This window comes from Oryx dammah, unplaced genomic scaffold (genome assembly GCF_014754425.2).
Source record: "Oryx dammah isolate SB20612 unplaced genomic scaffold, SCBI_Odam_1.1 HiC_scaffold_22, whole genome shotgun sequence".
In the NCBI taxonomy this organism is placed as follows: Eukaryota; Metazoa; Chordata; class Mammalia; order Artiodactyla; family Bovidae; genus Oryx; species Oryx dammah.
Window position 1 is genome coordinate 28463041 of NW_024070206.1, and position 18483 is coordinate 28481523.

General features: G+C 44.7%; 1 protein-coding gene across 3 annotated transcripts in view; it reads right to left on the reverse strand.

The window, feature by feature from the left end:
- Positions 1-227: 227 nt before the first annotated feature.
- The window catches only part of TMEM241 (transmembrane protein 241), a 115154-nt gene continuing 96898 nt past the window's right edge, over positions 228-18483 (reverse strand). The window contains exons 14-15 of one of the 3 annotated variants that reach the window (XM_040264724.1): positions 13526-13590; positions 228-3081 (exon numbers count right to left, since the gene is read on the reverse strand). In XM_040264724.1, coding sequence (XP_040120658.1) covers positions 3021-3081; positions 13526-13590 — 126 coding nt within the window. In that variant the 3' untranslated portion in view covers positions 228-3020. The remainder of the gene's footprint in view (positions 3082-13525; positions 13591-18483) is intronic. The other 2 variants (XR_005725227.1, XM_040264725.1) reach the window with 2 other exon arrangements.

Genomic DNA, 18483 nt, shown 5'->3' on the forward strand with positions numbered 1-18483 from the left:
ACTGGTGTATTTGGATTTCTTTCTTTCTTTTTGGCTGTAGGGCATGAGGGATCTTCGTTCCCCAACAAGGGATCAAACCTGTGCCCCCTGCAGTGGCAGCACAGAGTCTTAACCACTGGACCACCAGGGAAGTCCCTAGGCCTGTGTTTAAAATATAAGAACTCACTCCCCCAGGATAACATTTTTTTGTATTCTACTCTCCTGTCAACATTGAAGAGAAAGGCAAATTATCAAGAAAATAAATGGTTTATTTTTCTTTATATCCATAGCAAATTTGTAATAATACACCACCAGACAGAACCATGCCTCTCTTGACAGAAATCATATTCATTATTTGGACAAATTTAAAAAAACAAACAAACACTAAAAACACCCTAGCTTTGACTTGCAGCCAGCAAGGACATGCCCCAGATAGGTCTTGACCAAATGGATCATTTCAGGTAAAAGAGAGTGCTAGGGTTATCTGTGGATTCCCTGCCTGGGGGCCCAAGGACCAAGAGAGCCACAAAGATTAAGAGCTAAGGAGACAGAAGTCCCTTGATTTACAGAGCTCTAGGTTCATCCTCCTAAAGGAAATCAGTCCTGAATACTCATTGGAAGGACTGGCGCTGAAGCTGAAGCTCTAATACTTTGGCCGCCTGATGCAAAAAGCCAATTCATTAGAAAAGACCCTGATGCTGGGAAAGATTGAAGGCAGGAGGAGAAGGGGACAACAGAGGATGAGATGGTTGGGTGGCATCACCGACTCAATGGACATGAGTCTGAGCAAGCTCAGGGAGATGGTGAAAGACAGGGAAGCCTGGCGTGCTGTAGTCCATGGGTCTCAAAGAGTTGGACACGACTTAGTGACTGAATAACAACAGGGTCATCCTCAGATCAGAGCTGAGCATGGGAACTTGGGCATAAAAGATGGTGGTTAACACTTGAAGAAAAAAGCCCATGAAGAAATGGATGCTAAAGTAAACAGAACAATATATTGAGGTAACACCTATCCTCTGCCTCTTGCTGGTGTCAAACTAAGACCTGAGATTTTAAAAACAATGGAATTCTCGAACGCAGTTTTTTAAAAAAATTACACACACAAAAATCCTTGCTAGAGATTCTTTAAAAAGAAAAACAACTTGCTGCTTTTGCAACTTGCTAACTTTTGTTATTGAAGTCAGTTCTGCTAGAACAGGGGAGGGGGCTTGTTAACCCTGTACAGCTCTTTCTAGCCTCAGGAATCTCATTTGCTCAAATGACACTTGGAAGGACAGATATAAGATGACATTTGGACAGATGTCACTTTCCGCAAACAGGGAACCAGCCTCAATAGTACAGAGAGGGTTTTATGGGAGTAAAAGAACAAGGGAAATTCTAAACCCAGATTTTCTATTTGATCCTGAGTAGCAAGTCTGACCGGAGAAGGCAATGGCACCTCACTCCAGTACTCTTGTCTGGAAAATCCCATGGATGGAGGACCCTGGTAGGCTACAGTCCATGGGATCGTGAAGAGTCGGACATGACTGAGCGACTTCACCTTCACTTTTCACTTTCATGCGTTGGAGAAGGAAATGGCAACCCACTCCAGTGTTCTTGCCTGGAGAATCCCAGGGACGGGGGAGCCTGGTGGGCTGCTGTCTATGGGGTCGCACAGAGTCGGACATGACTGAAGCAACTTAGCAGCAGCAGCAAGTCTGACATCACAGATTAGGAACAAAAAGCAAAGTGCAACTATATATGTATAAAGGTCACTCTGAACATCTTTACCTTAAATGACAAGCAGAGACCAGGAAAAGACAAGGAAATGAATTTAAGGTACTCAAGGTCTACATATACAAATCCATTCCTATTTGTTTCATCTTCTGCTTCTTTTTGCAATGGCTTGGAGAAAACGTGTGAGAAGAATGTCCTAACTCAGCTGACCTTAGTCTTCACAAGGCCAAGAATGGACAAGGCTTGTTTCCCAGATGCTGGAGATACTCCTTCATTACTGACGTGAGTGTCCAATCCTGCAATGCCTGGATCCTGCCCAGACAGGACTCTCTGGACTTCACTACCTTTGACATCTCAAAATGACCCAAACTGACACCTAGCAGAGTATAATGTATTCAGAAAACCTCTTATGAGCAGGAATATTTACAGTTAAGACATTATTTTCTTAAACCACCATCGAAGTTCAGAATCAAATGACCATTCCATGCAAATTAATTTCTTCAGACTCCCATAAAGGCAAGATTTAGAGTTTTACATTTCTAATCTGGCCTGAAAAATATATTTCAGGTTCCAGTGATTTGAAAACTCTTCTATCAGGGAATTACATGGGTTATGAATAAAAATATGTGTGTGTTTACATACTTATGTTTGTTTCATCCGTCAGTGCTTATTCATCAGTGGTAATCATTACCTTTGGGTAATCATCAGTACCAATTTAACCTGATGGTGGGCCCAAAAGGGTGTTCAGAATTCAGCACAACACACAACCACAGAAAGTCGTCAGTGCTCAAGAGAAACAGTGTCCTTGCTGGCGTCTTACTTGGCCTAGGACTCCCATTTGCCCCCCACTCGGCCCCCAGGGGAAGCCCCCTCATGCAATTTCTGTGTGCCCCTAAGTGAGTGAGTGTGGGTTTGAGGCAAGTCAACCTGACAGCAAGGAAAGGACATCCTCAGAGAAGACTTCAAGGTTGTGAAATCACAAAACAAAGCCAAAAATACATACAATACCTCCACTACCCGGCAGTGAAAGCTTGCTTGCTGAAGGGTGTTTAATAAGGAGCATGCGCAGCAATCCAAGAAGGCAGAGCCATCCCCACACGGGTGAAACCCTGCATCTCTCTCTGCACACCTGGGCGTGGGGCCCATCCGCTGGACCTGGGGAGTCTCTCGACAGAGTCCACTCACTCCCTGAAGCATCCTAGAGACCCCAGAAAGAGAGTGCTCCTTGCTGCAGCGAGCAGTGGCGCTCCTCCATCCTCGCTTTCCTCTATCACCTGGACAGCGCGGTGTTCTCCACTACAGCCTGGGATCCACTTTTCCCGGGTTTAGGAGCCCTTCCGCTCTGAGAAAACCAGCAAGGCCTCTCCAAATCCGCCAAGCAGGAGGCTGCGAGAAACAGCAAGAGGTCAGCTTTGCCCTCTCTGGAGCCTAGAGGCTGTGGACTGTGGAGTTGCCCAGTGTCCGTAGGACAAGTGATGCTCCCTTATCATGCAGCTGAGTATCCTGTCCCCTGCCCACACCGCCTGACTTCAAGTCAGGTCCCGGACTGCCCAGTCGTCCAGGGTAAACCTCCGCTGTCCCTCAGGGAGAAAGGTGACGTGTCCCAACCATCCTGACCACGTGATGCTGACTGCACTTCTTTACTGCTCTCTGGCCCAAACATAGGAGGAGGGCTTCCCACTGGTGCATTTTCCTACAGTGATGGATAAGAAACCATGCATGTATCCATAATCCTATGATTGCTGACAGTCTCTGAGTCCTTTTATTTCATTTAGACTAACAGAACATTTAAAGACAAAATACAAATGGAGACTCATGAATTTCCCCCAAGAGCAGAAAGATCTATGGTCAGTGAAAAGGAAAATGAAAAATAGCAGAATGGAAGACTGAGAAAGAGGTGGATTTTACATGCCTAAAATGTAACACATTTGAAGGTTTGCACATTTTCTATTTTAAACTTCTTACTAGACACTCTAGTGTCTGTCTGAAGCCCCCATCATTCTTCCCCCAAAGCACCTCTGAGGCCTGGGCTGGGCCATGAGTAAAGGCTTGTGATCGGGGTCCCTGAGGATAACGTGCTCTTGTTCAGAGGTGCCAACAGCCCTTCTGATGCCTTGTTCTTCCTTTTTTCTCCATTTAACCCCCAGCATCGTACTCTTCCTATATACCCACTCCTCATGCATACCCACACACAACACACTCATACTTGGGTAGTGGCACCTCCACAGTCCTAACATATGTCTAAGGCATAAAATGTATCAGATACACTTAGGCCGTATATATTCTGTTCTCAGTGAAAAAAGTCATCTATGGTGGTGACTATGACCTAAAGATAACATCTACCATGAACCATTTCCAATAAAGGAGTGAACTAAGTGGGAACAGGAAAACAATACACCGAGTTCAAACTGTGCTCAGGTGTTTGTTTTTTGGGTTTTTTTTTTTTTTTTTGGCTGCACCACATGGCATGTGGGATCTTAGTTCCCCAATCAGAAGTATTACAAATAGTGACAATAAGTCAATGAATTCTAACACACACTGAATTCGTAATAATGTAGCTGAAGTTTGTTACAAACCAAACAGATTTCAGAGGACTTTCCTAGATCTATACTCATCATTTATAGCATTGCTTCTGGAAGAAACTGGGGACCAAGTTCCAAAAGACTGTATTTTTAAATACAACCCCATTGGACTTGTCCCTGGCATAGTTTGGGGACAGTCCTAGATGCTGGTGGGTTCTATCACTTCTTTTGGATGAAGAAGGACCCAGGAAGGGGAAGCCACTTGTTCTGTACACAATGCGTGTGTGCTGTCGTGTCTGAACTCTTTGCAACCCCATGGACTGTAGCCCACCAGGCTCCTCTGTCCATGGAATTTTCCAGGCAAGAATACTGAAAATGAAATGAAATGGCAAAATTGCCATTTCCTCCGCTAAGGAAGATCTTCCTAATGCGTCTCCTACATTGGCAGGCAGATTCTTTACCACTGAGCCACCTGAAAAGCCCATTCTGCACACAGGCTCACCTCTAAAGACCCAGTTTTGCCTTCTAAGCCAATCTGCTGTTTCCTTCTGCATTCCTTCAAGAACACACACACCGTCTTCTTAAATCCCTGGATGAGCACAGAGTCACCATGACCTGATGTGAGATCAGTACAGAACTCTGACTTGGGAAGAGTTTTATTTCTGCAAATGTAACAGGGGGTCAATCATTTCCACTAATCTTCCTTAATCACTGGGGAGAACAGGGTTTTGGCTGGCTCTTTGCCACCCTCCCTCCCCCAGCCTCAGAACAATGCTGCAGTGTAATAACCTTTGCATTGCATCCCTTGGTTTAGCGATTTAATAAAATACCGAGCAGCTTTAGAGAATGCTGACATGAAAACAAACCTGGTTCCGTTTACCCTTAAGAGCGCCAGGGAGGTGAGCTTTGATGCTGTTTTCTAAACAGCGGGAGACGCTGACACGGGGTGCAGGAATCTTAATAGCATTACAGCTGTTTAAGTCAGAGCTTTACTGAACTGTTTGCAAATCTTGTAATCCCCATCATTCCTGAAATGAACAAACTTCATGTAACGAAGGCATAAACATTCAGATTGCAGAGCCAGCCAGAAATAGTCATCACTCAATTCTCTTCCAGGGGGTTATTTATTTTCAGCGTCTCTCCATTCTTTCTCTTCTCTCTTATCAGGAGCCAAAGGCCCCATCTCGAACTTACATTTATTATTGTGGTGATTCAATGAATTTCTATGGAACTTTCCAGACTGAGGACAGAGACTGTACTCTTTTCTCAGCTGTAGGCCTGGCACTTAACACAACACCCAATAAATATTTGCTCAGTGAGTGATGGAATTCTTATACCTGCTCCCCACTTTCCCATCTGGATTCCAAACCATTTTTTTCTCTTTCCCTCACCAAAATAAATGCACTCCCTTGGGGACTTGCTTTGCGACGATTCACAATCTGATTAATTATTCTATGTGGAAAAATAATGAGTGTAGTTATTCAGAAGAGCTTTCTCAGCATTTTAAAGAAGAGGTTTCAGATTCTTAAGTCCGCTAAAAAACTGCAGACACTGTGATCCTAGCTGCACTTTGGGGTATGTTGGAGGAAGTTCTTTCTTTACTCCGAAATTCACTCTTCTACAAATAGACTTAGGCAGTCTCTAAGCATTCCCCTAAAACGAAAGGCAAAGACATCTTTACTCAGAGATGATATAAGACCATTCTCTAAAGGTGAGGTTGAGACTAGGATCAAGTTGAAGTGACCACCATGTTTGTAACCCAGGGTCAATAGCAAGCCCAGTGAATGATGGGCAAAAATGAGAAGCTGATTACCAAATCCTACAAAGAGGTTGTGTTTTGGTGATTCCTTTCTCTCCTTGTACTTAAACTATTTCACAGGGAAAAGTGACTCTCCTCATCTAAAGAGCATTCAAAGAAAAAGCACGAACAACTATTAATAATTCTACTCGACAGAAACACCGCTCCCAGTTCTGAATGTTTTTTTTTTTTTTGGAATGTGTTGAATTCCCTTTGCCAAAATTTTGGAATACTGGGAATTCATATTGATACATAACCTAGAATGTTGTTAATGTAAAAACAAATCTGAATCTGGATATTTAAATTACTGAGCTTGCAATAGATATTAAAATGCTGGGCTTTTATCGTTAAAAAGAAGATAAGATAGCTGGACAAGAGCAGCTGCTTTTAATTAAAGGCTTTAAGAGCTGACCGACGTTGGGGGTGTGGGTTTATCATTCTTCTTGAGTACAGGACCCACTGATTGAGCTAACAGTGCCAGACAGAGAGATGGAAAGGTGAATGAAACAGCCCTTTCCGGGAGGACCGTCAGGCAGCAGGTAGGCAGGAAGTACCCACCTGGCACTTCCTGGGGTACCTGCTGATGGAGGCACGTAGTGGGGGAGGCAGGGGCTGCCAAGGACCTGAGCCTGGGGCCGACCCAAATCTCTAATGAGGAGATAGGTTCTTTAAAATCTTGCTGAAATTCCAAATGGCATTTTCTCCACGAACCACCACAAACCTTTAGATCCATGATTCCCAACTGTGGTGATTCTGCCAATGAGAGGACCTCTGGCAAAGCCTGGACATGTTTTTTGGTTGTTGGAATTGAGGGAGTGTTACTGGCACCTGGTGAGGTGGGGCTTAGGCTTGCTGCTAAAAATTCTATGTGGTACAGGATGGCCCCTCACAGCAGAGGTCAACAGCACTGAGGGTGAAAAATCTTCTTCAGACAATGAGCTATTTTGTGCATCTAAGCTGCTGCCCATCCAAGAAGATGGACAATGACATGTACCCTGGTATCCTAGATGGTGACCTCACTGGGGTCTTGAACTGTGTCTACAGAACCCAGTAAGCACGTCTGGTAGAATGAATGAACATACAAGCAATGGAGGTGAGGATGTCAGTGGATACAGGGTCCTCAGCCTCAGCTGAACTGCAGTGGTGTGGCTATACAGCTTCTACTCACCTCCACCCACTCCAGCAACTGCTGCCATGTGGGCGTGCAAGCCCAACTTAACAGCTGCTCCATATTTTTGAAAGAATCTGGAGATCTGGACTTTTACAGGGAAACCACCTGATTTCTAAATGTTGAATAATTTGAAAATTGAAAATCAAAGGGAAAAAAAAGAAACGATAACTATGCAGACAAACACAGTCGGTCCAAACCAAACAGCCTTTTGTGACTTCTGATCAGTCTAGGCTCCCAAAGGGCAGAGATGGGCCATGGATTCCTGCCCAGGATCCAATTAGCCGGTCACCCAGTCACAGCTTGAACACACCCAGTCTACGGACAATGCAGACCAGCCCTGTGCAAAAGACAGGAAATCTGAAACACAGTCTGACACTCCTCTTCTGGTGGTTCACTTTGTGGTCGGAAAATTCTTTGAGGCTGAAAACACACCATCCTTAAACTCAAGAGTTCTCAAGAATCAGGAAATTCCAAAGTCAAGGTTCCTTTTGCAATGATCGCACATGCTGTTTCCTTGACTTGGGTACACACAGCCCTTCTTTCCATCGTGTTCAGGGCATACCATGAAGTCCACAGGATGTGGGACAGCCTGTAGGCACGGCTCCCACAGACGACTGTGGGAACCTTCAGACTAAGCACGTCCTCCCCACTGCAGAGCATCTCACGCTTATTTCTTACACTCAGTTCAACACCTGGGTTTTGTTTTTTTGTTTCTTTGAGTTCATTCTGAAATTGCATACAAAATATAGTCAATGAGAATTATTCGAAAAAAAAATGCCATCAAGAATTGAGATAGTCACTATAAAGGTTGCTGTTGTTGTTCAGTCACTCAGTCGTATTTGACTCACTGTGATCCCATGGACTGCTGCACACCAAGCTTCCCTGTCCTTCACTATCTCCCAGAGTTTGCTCAGATTCATGTCCATTGAATCAGTGATGCCATCCAACCATCTCATTCCTCTGTTGCCTGCTTCTCCTTCTGCCTTCGGTCTTTCCCAGGGTCTTTTCCAATGAGTCAGCTCTTCACATCAGGTGGCCAAAGTATTAGAGCTTCAGTTTCAGCATCATCGGTCCTTCCAAGGAATATTCAGCGTTGATTTCCTTTAGGATTGACTGGTTTGATGTTCTTGCTGTCCTAGGGACTCTCGAGAGTCTTCACCAGAACCACAGTTCAAAGGCATCAATTCTTTGGTGCTCAGCCTTCTTTATGGTCCAACTCTCACATCAATCCATGACCACTGGAAAAACCATAGCTTTGACGATATGGACCTTTGCTAGCAAAGTGATGTCTCTTCGTTTTAATATGCTGTCTAGGTTGGTCATAGCTTTTCTTCCAAGGAGCAAGCGTCTTTTAATTTCATGGCTGCTGTCACCAGGCACAGTGATTTTGGAGCCCAAGATAATAAAGTCTGTCACTCTATTTTTTCCCCATCTGTGGCCCAGATGCCATGATAATAGATGAAGGTTAAGGTATAGAAACTGGGGAAACAGTCTCAAGGATGCACCCGGATACCTTGGTGGTTGGGTTTCTGGACGTCAAACTGCCCACCATCTGGGTTCTGCCTTCCCGGGAGGACAGGTGAGGGGGAGAAGGAGGGACTGTAGGGTCAGCTCCCGCCCCCGGCCCCAGCCCAGTTCCAAATTGCTAAGTCTCACCATAGGCACCTTCTGCCCCTCCATTCTTCCCTGTCTTCCCAGGGCCAGAGGGACCAAGTCCTTCACCCACAGCCTGAGTAAGCCTCTCCCTTCTGCATCAGGTCCAGTTTCAAGGCCCTCCCTATCACCCTGGCCTCTCTCTCTCCTCTGTTCTTCACACCCACTGTGCATACAAATACTTACTATCCAAGACTTCCCTGGTGGTCCAATGGCTTAAAAACAAAAAACAAAACCACCACCACCAACAAAAACTCCACACTCCCAATGCAGGGAGCACAGGTCTGATCTCTGGTTGAGAAAGCTCGCACATGCTGTGCGGTAGTGGCACGGCCAAATATATATATTTATTTATTTATTAAAAAAAAAAAACAGTTACTATCCTACCTCAGAAATTATCTTTATGACTTCTTCTCCTGAAAACTCAAGGGCTGGATGGTGTCTTATGCTCCTTAATGACTTCCACATGCTTTGCATACACTCAATACATATTTTTTTGTTAATTCACAGAAATATAACTTATAGTATTAAAAATCCAAGGCAGTGAGATCCTTTTCCTAAAAATGTTCCACTGCACATTCCTAGTTCACTGTGTCAGTCTCTGAACAAGAAATAGGGCCAATGTGTCTTAGGTAATACTCCTTCTGTATTGCTGCCGAATCATCCAGATACTCCTTATAAATGATCAGACTGGTGGGAAGAGAAACATTAGAGGTTGCCTCAGATGGTAAAGAATCCACCTACAATGCAAGAGACCTAGGTTCGATCCCTGGATTGGGAAGATCCCCTGGAGGAGGAAATGGCTCTTCACTCTAGTATTCTTGCCTGGTGACTCTTGTGGACAAAGAAGCCTGATCCATGGGGTAGCAAAGAGTCGGACATGACTGAGCAATTAATACTTCCTTTCCTTTCTTCCAATCACCTAGTAGCTCTAAAATCTTGGGGAAAAAAACAGTTAAATGTCTGAACCTTAGCTTCTCCATCTTTAAAACAGGACTGGGGAACTTCCCTGGCAGTCCAGTGGTTAAGACTCCTTGCTTCAAATGCAAGGGGTGCAGATTCAATCCCTGGTCAGGGAACAGAAATCCCACATGCCATGCACAGCCAAAAATATTTTTTTAAATTAAAATGGGGGCTAACTTGGAGGGTTGCTGTGAAAGTTAATGAGATATATAATATTAATATGAAAATGTCTGAAATATAGTAGTTGGTCAATAAATGGTTAGTTATTACTAAAAAGGAGAGAAGAGATTATGAGGAGGAGGAAGAGGATGGTATAGAAATATTTCTTAACTTTTCTTTTCCTTCCATTTTTCTTCTTAGGGCAGGAAGTGCCCCATTAGGGGCTCCTGAGAGAAACTGAAAACCACTTTCACAGAATGCCATGAGCAAAAAGATTCATTTCTGTCAGTGTGGATGGTTTAGATACAGACATGCTCCCTGGAGAAGGGAAGGGGGTGGCAACCCACTCCAGTATTCTTGCCTGGAGAATCCCATGGACAGAGGAGCCTGGTGGGCTATAGTCCTTGGGGTCTCAAAGAGTCAGACATGACTGAGCAACTAACACCAGGCAGGAAGATAAGTAACTACGGACATCCCAGGGGCAGCGACTTTTCACTTTTATCCAAGAGTTGGCCCTGACACATACTGGGTCCCAGAAAATATCTGTTTATTGAACAAACCCCTTCCAGCCCAAAGCCACAGGAGATGCAAAGTTGCCTCTTGGACTTCCTCATCATGGTATTCCCAGAGCCTGGTCCTGCCCCTCACATTCATCTTACAGGAACCTCATACTGATGTTTAAACTTGATACCATTTGTGTGTGTGTGTGTGTGTGTGTGAGAGAGAGAGAGTTGGGGTGCGGGGGGGGGGGCTATGACAGCACAAGATGGGGGATTATTTACAAGTTGTCCTGGGGGGCAGGAGGCTGCCTTGGTCACATGGGGCCTAGTGGTGGCCCCATCAACCTGCACTGTGGCCTTGGAGCAAAAGGTAACAGTTCTGCAGGTCCAATGTGAAAACCAATGCAAAAACTGGGGAAATGGTGAAGGAAGCCAACCCTTAGGATTACTCTCATACCAAGCAAGAGAGGTTCTTCCCTGGTAGCTCAGTGGTAAAGAATCCGCCTGCACATGCAGGAGACACAGGTTCGATCCCTGCGTCAGAAAGATCCCCTAGAGAAGGAAATGGAAACCCATTCCAGTATTCTTGCCTGGAGAATTCCAGGGACAGAGGAGCCTGGGAGGCTATAGTCCATGGGGTTGCAAAAGAGTCAGACACGACTTAGCAATTAAACAACAAGCATGAGAAAAAAAATACGGCTCTTCTAGGACTAAGCCTTATTTCAGCAAAACTAAATAAAATGCTTTTCTTTCCATCATACTGGTAAAGAAATGTAAAAACCTCCAAAACTTGTCTGCAATTCAGTTCTGGAGTGCCATCCTTGGTGCTGGGAGTTGGGGTGGGTATTGCCAAATAATATATTCAAACTGGAATGGAAATAAGTATTATATAACTTCAAGTGGACCTAGGTTTGTTTTTCATTTTTAAAACAGAGGTTAAGAAATGTAAGTAGCGAGAACCAACATGAATTATTCTCCTTAAGGTGCTGCATTAGTGATTTAGGCCATATAGCAGGAAGCCGTGGTCTCAGGAAAGGAAAGCTGTGGGTCACCAGGCCAGCAGCTGGCAAGCTGGGTCAAGACTTAGGAAGGACTGACCCATGTCCGGGTCATTGAGAGGCTCGGCAGGCTCGGTGCGACAAGTACCACTCAGCGTGGTTTCACTTTATAGACAATAGAGCCCACCTCCCTCCGCACAGACTTCCCTGGCCAAATAGTGCATTGTCCTCACCATCAGACCAAACTCGTGTGACTTCTGGCAAGTGGAAACCATGGAAACAGAGGGTCTATACTTTTTGCTGGATGCATTTCTGTATTGTCGTAAATGTCTCCTGCTGAATCTTTATTCATTAGGAACTGATCTTCTCGTCAGCTGATGGATTCTGATTCTGAGAACTGACTCGGGTTTGGAAACTGGCCAAGAATTGTCATTTTAAACTAGGTAAATGATCTCTGCCTTCTGCTTATCCATTTTTGATATATTTCTATTATAACTTGTTAAGCAACAGTCTTGATGACTCTCCATCCTTTCCCTAAGTTAACCCTACACTGACTGCCTTTCAATTTTGCTGCCTATTATGGTAGTTTTGACTACCTTGCTTATGGTGCAAATAGCATACATTACTATATATATATAAGTATAGGACTTCCCTGGTTGGTCTGTAGGTTAAGAAACCGCCTTCCAATACAGGAGACATGGATTTGGTCCCTGGTCCCGGAACTAAGATCTCACACGCCACGGGGCAACTAAGCCTGCATGCAGCAACCAAGACCTAGCATAGCCAAAAATTAAAAAATAAAATACCTAAATATAAGTGTGCATGCCAAGTCACTTCAGTTGTGTCCGACTGTTTGCAACCCTATGGAAGATGGCCCGCCAGGGTGGGATTCTCCAGGCAAGAATACTGGAGTGGGTTGCCATGCTCTCCTCCAGGGGATCTTCCTGATCCAGAGATCAAACCCAGGTCTCTAACGTCTCCTGCATTTGGCAGGCAGGTTCTTTACCACTAGCGCCACCTGGGAAGCCCTACCGAAGTACACAGCCCCCAAAATAGCATGCCCACTGATTGAGGAGAGCAACAGCAGTCCCAGCAGTTTAAACTCACCATCATCCCCACCTCACCTTCACCCTCCCTGAAGATGACAACCACGACCCTGGTGATCATCATGTCAGCTGGTTTGAATATTAGTAAGCTGGAGTAGATCAAAGTCTTAATGTGCTCAGTCGCTGATCAGCAGTCTGTGTACAGGGTTCAGGGGCAGAACCCTACCACCTTACCTTCCACACAGCAGACCGGGGAACGTGATTTTAAAGTAGGAGCGTGTGGCTGCTCTGCTCAAAAATCCTTGGATCACTCCTCCCCGCCTCCGCTCATGGTAAAGCCAAGCCCTTATAATGGCCTTTAAGAGCCCACATGGTCAACCACCTACTACCTCTCCAGCCTCATCTCCTACCACTCTCGCCCAGCAAGCTGCTCCGGTCACAGTGCTCCTTGAGCAAACAAAGCACTCTCCCACCTCAGGGCCTTTGCAATTTCTGTTACCCCTCAGCCAGTGTCCCCAGGGCTCACTCCCCCACTTCTTCAGGTCTGTGCTCAAATATGGGAGGGAGAAGCAGTGCTGTCTTTAAGCAAATGGGTGAGTGCATTCTAAACGAGGATGGTTTGGAGCTTGTTTAAGAGAAAAATGACTTGAAGGATCAAAGGAAGAAACACAAACATAGTTATAGTCACAGTTAAAGTTATAGTTATATATTTATAGTTACAGTTGTAGTTATATATACACACATAATTAGTGGTTCACCCACAGTGGTTACTCTTGTGTGGATGAGTGGCTGAAAGGTGTCCTGGTGAGGCTCTGCTTCCTGAATGCTGGCTGTACTAGATATAATATATTCAGTTTGTGAAAATATTCATGATATAAGCACTCTTCTGAATGTATGTTTATTTATATATCCATAGGACATATACCCCAAACATGCGCACTAACATTGGAGAGCAAATATTAGTATCCCAAGGAAACCCAAAGAACTTATTTTCCTCTCCTCTCTCTGCTGAAGACTTACCATCCCATGGTTTCCCTGGTCAGAATTATATCAAACAGCAATATCGATAAGCCAGACGTGATCACCTGCAGAAACAATTTCAGCAAAAGGTCATCAGCGCAGCAGGACCTTGGTGACCTTCTCCAAAGCCATTAGTTGGTGGCAGTGCAGATCCCAGACATCAGCTGTGTCTTCCCACTCTGTCTTTCCCACCCCCCCTCCCCCAACACTTCCTGGTCCCTGGTGTTTCACAGAAAATGCTAAGTCCTCGTCTATTCTGAGATGAGAATCTTCAAAGAAGCATTTAATTTCCAAATTTTTCGAAAGAGAAGGCACACAACTGAAATCACACTCCTCTCTCTCCAGGGCAATGGCAGAGCAAGAATACCTGTTTCCATCTTGTCTCAGCTGCATAAGAACCCCCAAGGTCAGAAGTATCCATTCACCCATTCCCAGATCCTCCAGCTAAAATCCGAGATGCTGACCCACCTTCACCAACAGCACTGTCTCTCGCCCTGTCCTAATGTCCCTGTTTTTCTGGCCCAATGCACATATTCTGAGAAACCAGGTTCTTCCTAAGAGAGGAAGCAATGAAGTCATTAATTATTTGCAAACATCTAGGAGCCAGTAAATGGGCTTCCCTGGCGGCTCAGCAGTAAAGAACCCACCTGCAACACAGGAGGCAAAAGAGATGAGGATTTGATCCCTGGGTCAAGAAGATCCCCTGAAGGAGGGCATGGCAACCCACTCCAGTATTCTTGCTGGAAAATCCCATGGACAGAGGAGCCTTATGGTCTATGATCGATGGGGTCACACACAGTCAGACATGACTGAAGCAGTGACTGAGCAGAAAACACGAGGCAAAGGAGAGAAAAGTTACTCCACATTTCTCAGAGCTAGAAATTAAAAAAAAAAAAAAAAAACCCTTAGAAGTGGCAGTAATGGGACTCAGACCTCCAAGATGCCTCTAAAAAGTCAACACAAAAAGTTTTGAGAACCAAAGACCAACTCTGAAATGCTGGATCAGGTAAGATTTTTTTTTTTTCTCCCAGGATTCTGCACTCTGAAATGCAAAGCAGCTTCTGTGAGGAAAGTTACCGTAAGAACTTGCCTCTGCAATGAGAAGTAAAAAGCAGGCAGGATCAGGACAGGTCACTCAGGCTGTGTGTCCTCAGAGATATCAACTACCATCTCACTCAAAGGGATGTCATGTCCTGTCTTGGAGGCCTCTTCAGGCCCCAAGATGGGAACAAGGCAGCAAGCAGATGGTCAGAAGAAGGGAGTATGGAGTATGGTGGTCCAGGGTTTAAGAATCCATCTTCCAATTCAGGGGACATGGGTTTGATACCTGATCAGGGAATGAAGGTCCCATGTGTTGTGGGGCAACTGAGCCCGTGCAACCACAATGAATGAGCCTGTGCATGACGACTAGAGAAAGACCACGCTGCAAAGAAGACCCAGTGCAGCCAGACATGTTTTTAAACAATTTAAACAATAAGAAGGAGGAAGTATGTTTGATGAGTCTCATCTTCACTCATTTACCATCTCAAAAAGAAGTCTGTAAATATAAACCTGGAACTCTCAGTATAGAAACCTTGTGAGATCGTAGAACCTTTGTAATAGTTTATTCATTTAAGGTCACTTTCTATTTGCTTCCCTGTATCGATTTGCACCTAAAAACCTTGACAACAAAAAAAGAACCTGTGGTGTCTTCAGGAACAAAAAAGAAGTGACAACAAAGTCAGAGAGACAGCTGCAAAGCGAAACGCAAAGGACGAGAGGAAATATTTCTCAAAGTGAAAACGGAGTGCTGGCTTTTATCTCAAAGAGTACCTCTTCTTCCCCCATCCTCCCCTCTTCTTGTTTGACATTTTATTTAGGACTTTTGCATCTATGGTCATAAATGAAGTGGGCCTAAAATGTATTATCTTGCAATGCGATTGTCTAGTTTTAGAAACAAGGTTATACAAACCACATAAGTTAATACATCAGCCTCCCTGCTTCTTTTTCTGTAAAGGATAAAGATGGTCTTTACTGGGGTCTCCACTCTGACCTGACCACCCCTGGACCTGGAGGTTCTAGTTGAAAGTGAAAAGTGAAAGTGTTAAGTCACTCATTCGCGTGCGACTCTTCGTGACCCCATGGATGTAGCCCATCAGGCTCCTCTGTCTGTGGGATTTCCCAGGAATAATACTGGAGCGGGTTGCCATTTCCTTCTCCAGGGGATCTTCCCGACCGAGGGACCAAACCCAGGTCTCCCGCATGGCAGGCAGATTCTTTACATCTGACAGGTCACCAGGGAAGCCCTAATTGGGGTGGCCTTTAATGGTCACTGTCCTAATCAAATCCTCTCTTTCTCCTGGATTCAAGTTTGTTATTTTCATTTTTTCCAAAAATATTTTTCATCCAGGTTTTCCATTCATTAACATTCAGCAGTCCGTAGAAATATTATTCTATCTCATTTGTGCCCATTTTTATCATCTTCCCTTTTATTCTTACTTTATCATTTTCTCATACTTTTTTTTCTCTTTCCTTCTTCAGTCTCAACCAAAGTTAATCTTAATCTCATCAATCCCTCTTTACTTTTGCAACTTCCTGCACATTTCCTGGGAGAGTGCCAACCAACATTTATTTCTTGGGATTGCTGAAAAAGCCTCTATTGTACTGAGGGAGGTTAGCGACGGCAGCTTGGCATTAAGGGAACAACTCGGGAAATTTCTGAAGCCTTTCTTAACTCTTCACCATTATCTTCATCTCCTTTACCCTTTTTACCAGCTGTCTTTTTTTTTTGCCAACTTTATTCCTCAATAAAGTTGCAAATGTAACTGTATATATTTCACTTGCACACCATGACTGGATATACATACACATACATGGCCTGCTCTGACTGGCTCATCAAATGGCTTTTTAAAAAATATATTTTTATTTATTTGATGGTGCCAGGTCCTAGTTGTGGCATGTCAGATCTAGTTCTCTGACCAGGGATTGAACCGGGGCCCCCTGCCTTGGGAGCTTGGAGTCTTAGCCAATGGACCACCAGGGAAGTCCTTCCAGTGGCTTTTTTCATATGACCTTCAGTCTCCTCTGTGACACTGTCACCTCCCACATGCCTTGCAACAGTCACAGCCAAGATCTTACGTCTCTAGCCCTCTGCAGGTTTCTTTTAGCTCAGAAGGAATCTTGTCTGCCGTGAAATAGACAGCTGGCCTGCTTGTTCCTATTAACCGCACCTTTTGCCAAGAAAAACACCTCTGAAAATTTTCAAACCAGTTCTGACTTGAAAATAAGGTTGGTTTAGTAGCCAGACTGGTGCCTTTCCATCTGCTGCTTCCTGGAAACGTTTGCATGGTCTCCTGCCTTTCTCCTGGGCCCCTCTTTCAAACATCTCTATATTTTCCCCTCTCATGGAGCAAATTTTCTGCTGGCTGAGACACTCAGTGAAACCTCACAAAGAGATCTGTCTTATTTCTGTAGGGAATTTATAGTGACCTTGTTTGTTCTATAGCACTCCTGGGGAGTTAGATGGGCCATTTTTTAATCTATTTCCAGAAGGACCCTTAGTTCCTTAGGCTTCTCTGCTTTCTGGGTTTGGTTTTGTTTTTTCGACTTTTTTTTTTTTTTTGTAATGTGAACCATTTTTTAAAGTCTTTACTGAATCTGTGGGCTTCCCAGGTGGCGCTAGTGATAAAGAACCCACCTGTCAATCAGGAGATGTAAGAGACATGGGTTCAATCCCTGGGTCAGGAAGATCCCTTTGAGGAGGGCATGTCAAGCCACTCCAGTATTCTTGCCAGGAGAATCCCATGGACAAGGGAGCCTGGCGGGCTACTGTCCATGGGGCTGCAAAGAGTTGGATACTACTGAAGCAACAATGTGCTCACATGCATTGAATCTGTGACAATATCGCTTCTGTTTTTTATGTTTTATTTTGTTGGCCACAAGGTATGTGGGATCTCAGCTCTTCAACCAGGGACTGAACCCTTACCCCCTGCATTGGAAGGTGAAGTCTTAACCATTGGATGGCCAGGGAGATCCCTTCTCTGCTTTCTTTACTTCCATAACCAGCTCCAACCATCAGCTCTCTTTTTAAAGCATTTCTCATTCCCCCCGCCTCCTGCCCCATCCCACGTGTGTGTGTGTGTGTGTGTGTGTGTGTGTGTGTATCACACACACGGTCACCAAAGTTTGACCACTTCACAAAAGTCACTGTATAAGGGATGAATAGCAGCCGGTCACACTTCACTGAGGGGCGGACACTAGGCAGGTGGCCAGTCCAACTTACCCACACACCGACCTCACCCTGTATGAACTTCAAATTCATGCCTCAGCAAATTGACAGCTTTTCATATGCCATGGGCCTTCAGGGCTGCTCAAAAACACTGGAAAGTGTGAATGATAAATCTGCTTGTGCCAAGAGTCCACTTCACTTCTAATTCCACTGAGGAACAAATAGAAACCAGGAATAGCTGACTATGCAGGTCTACACACAGACACCTGAGGGCAGAACTTGAGAGGTGCAATCAACCCCCTAAGTTCAGAGGTGGGGAAACTGACCCAGAGACAGTGTGTGACTTGACTCCAGGGCCTGGCAACTTCATGTCAGGGAGCCATGGAGCCCAGGCTCTGACTCCCAGGTCAGCTTCCTCTCACAGCCAGAGAGGACCCAAGGGAGCTCCATATAGCCTTTTTGAAAACAAGAATCCACTAAAAGCCGGGACCCAAATATCTGCAAACCCATGTTTGCAGCAGCGTTATTCACAATAGCTAAAATCTGGAAGCAACCCAAGTGTCCATCAAGGGATGAATGAGTAAGTTAAACCTGGTATATATGTACAATGGAATGTTTTTCAGCCTTAAAGAGAAAGGAAATTTTGACATATGCTACAACATGGGTGAACCTGGAAGACATTAAGCTCAGCGAAATCAACCAGACACAGATAAGGACTGTATGATTGCACTTATATGAGGTACTTAGAACA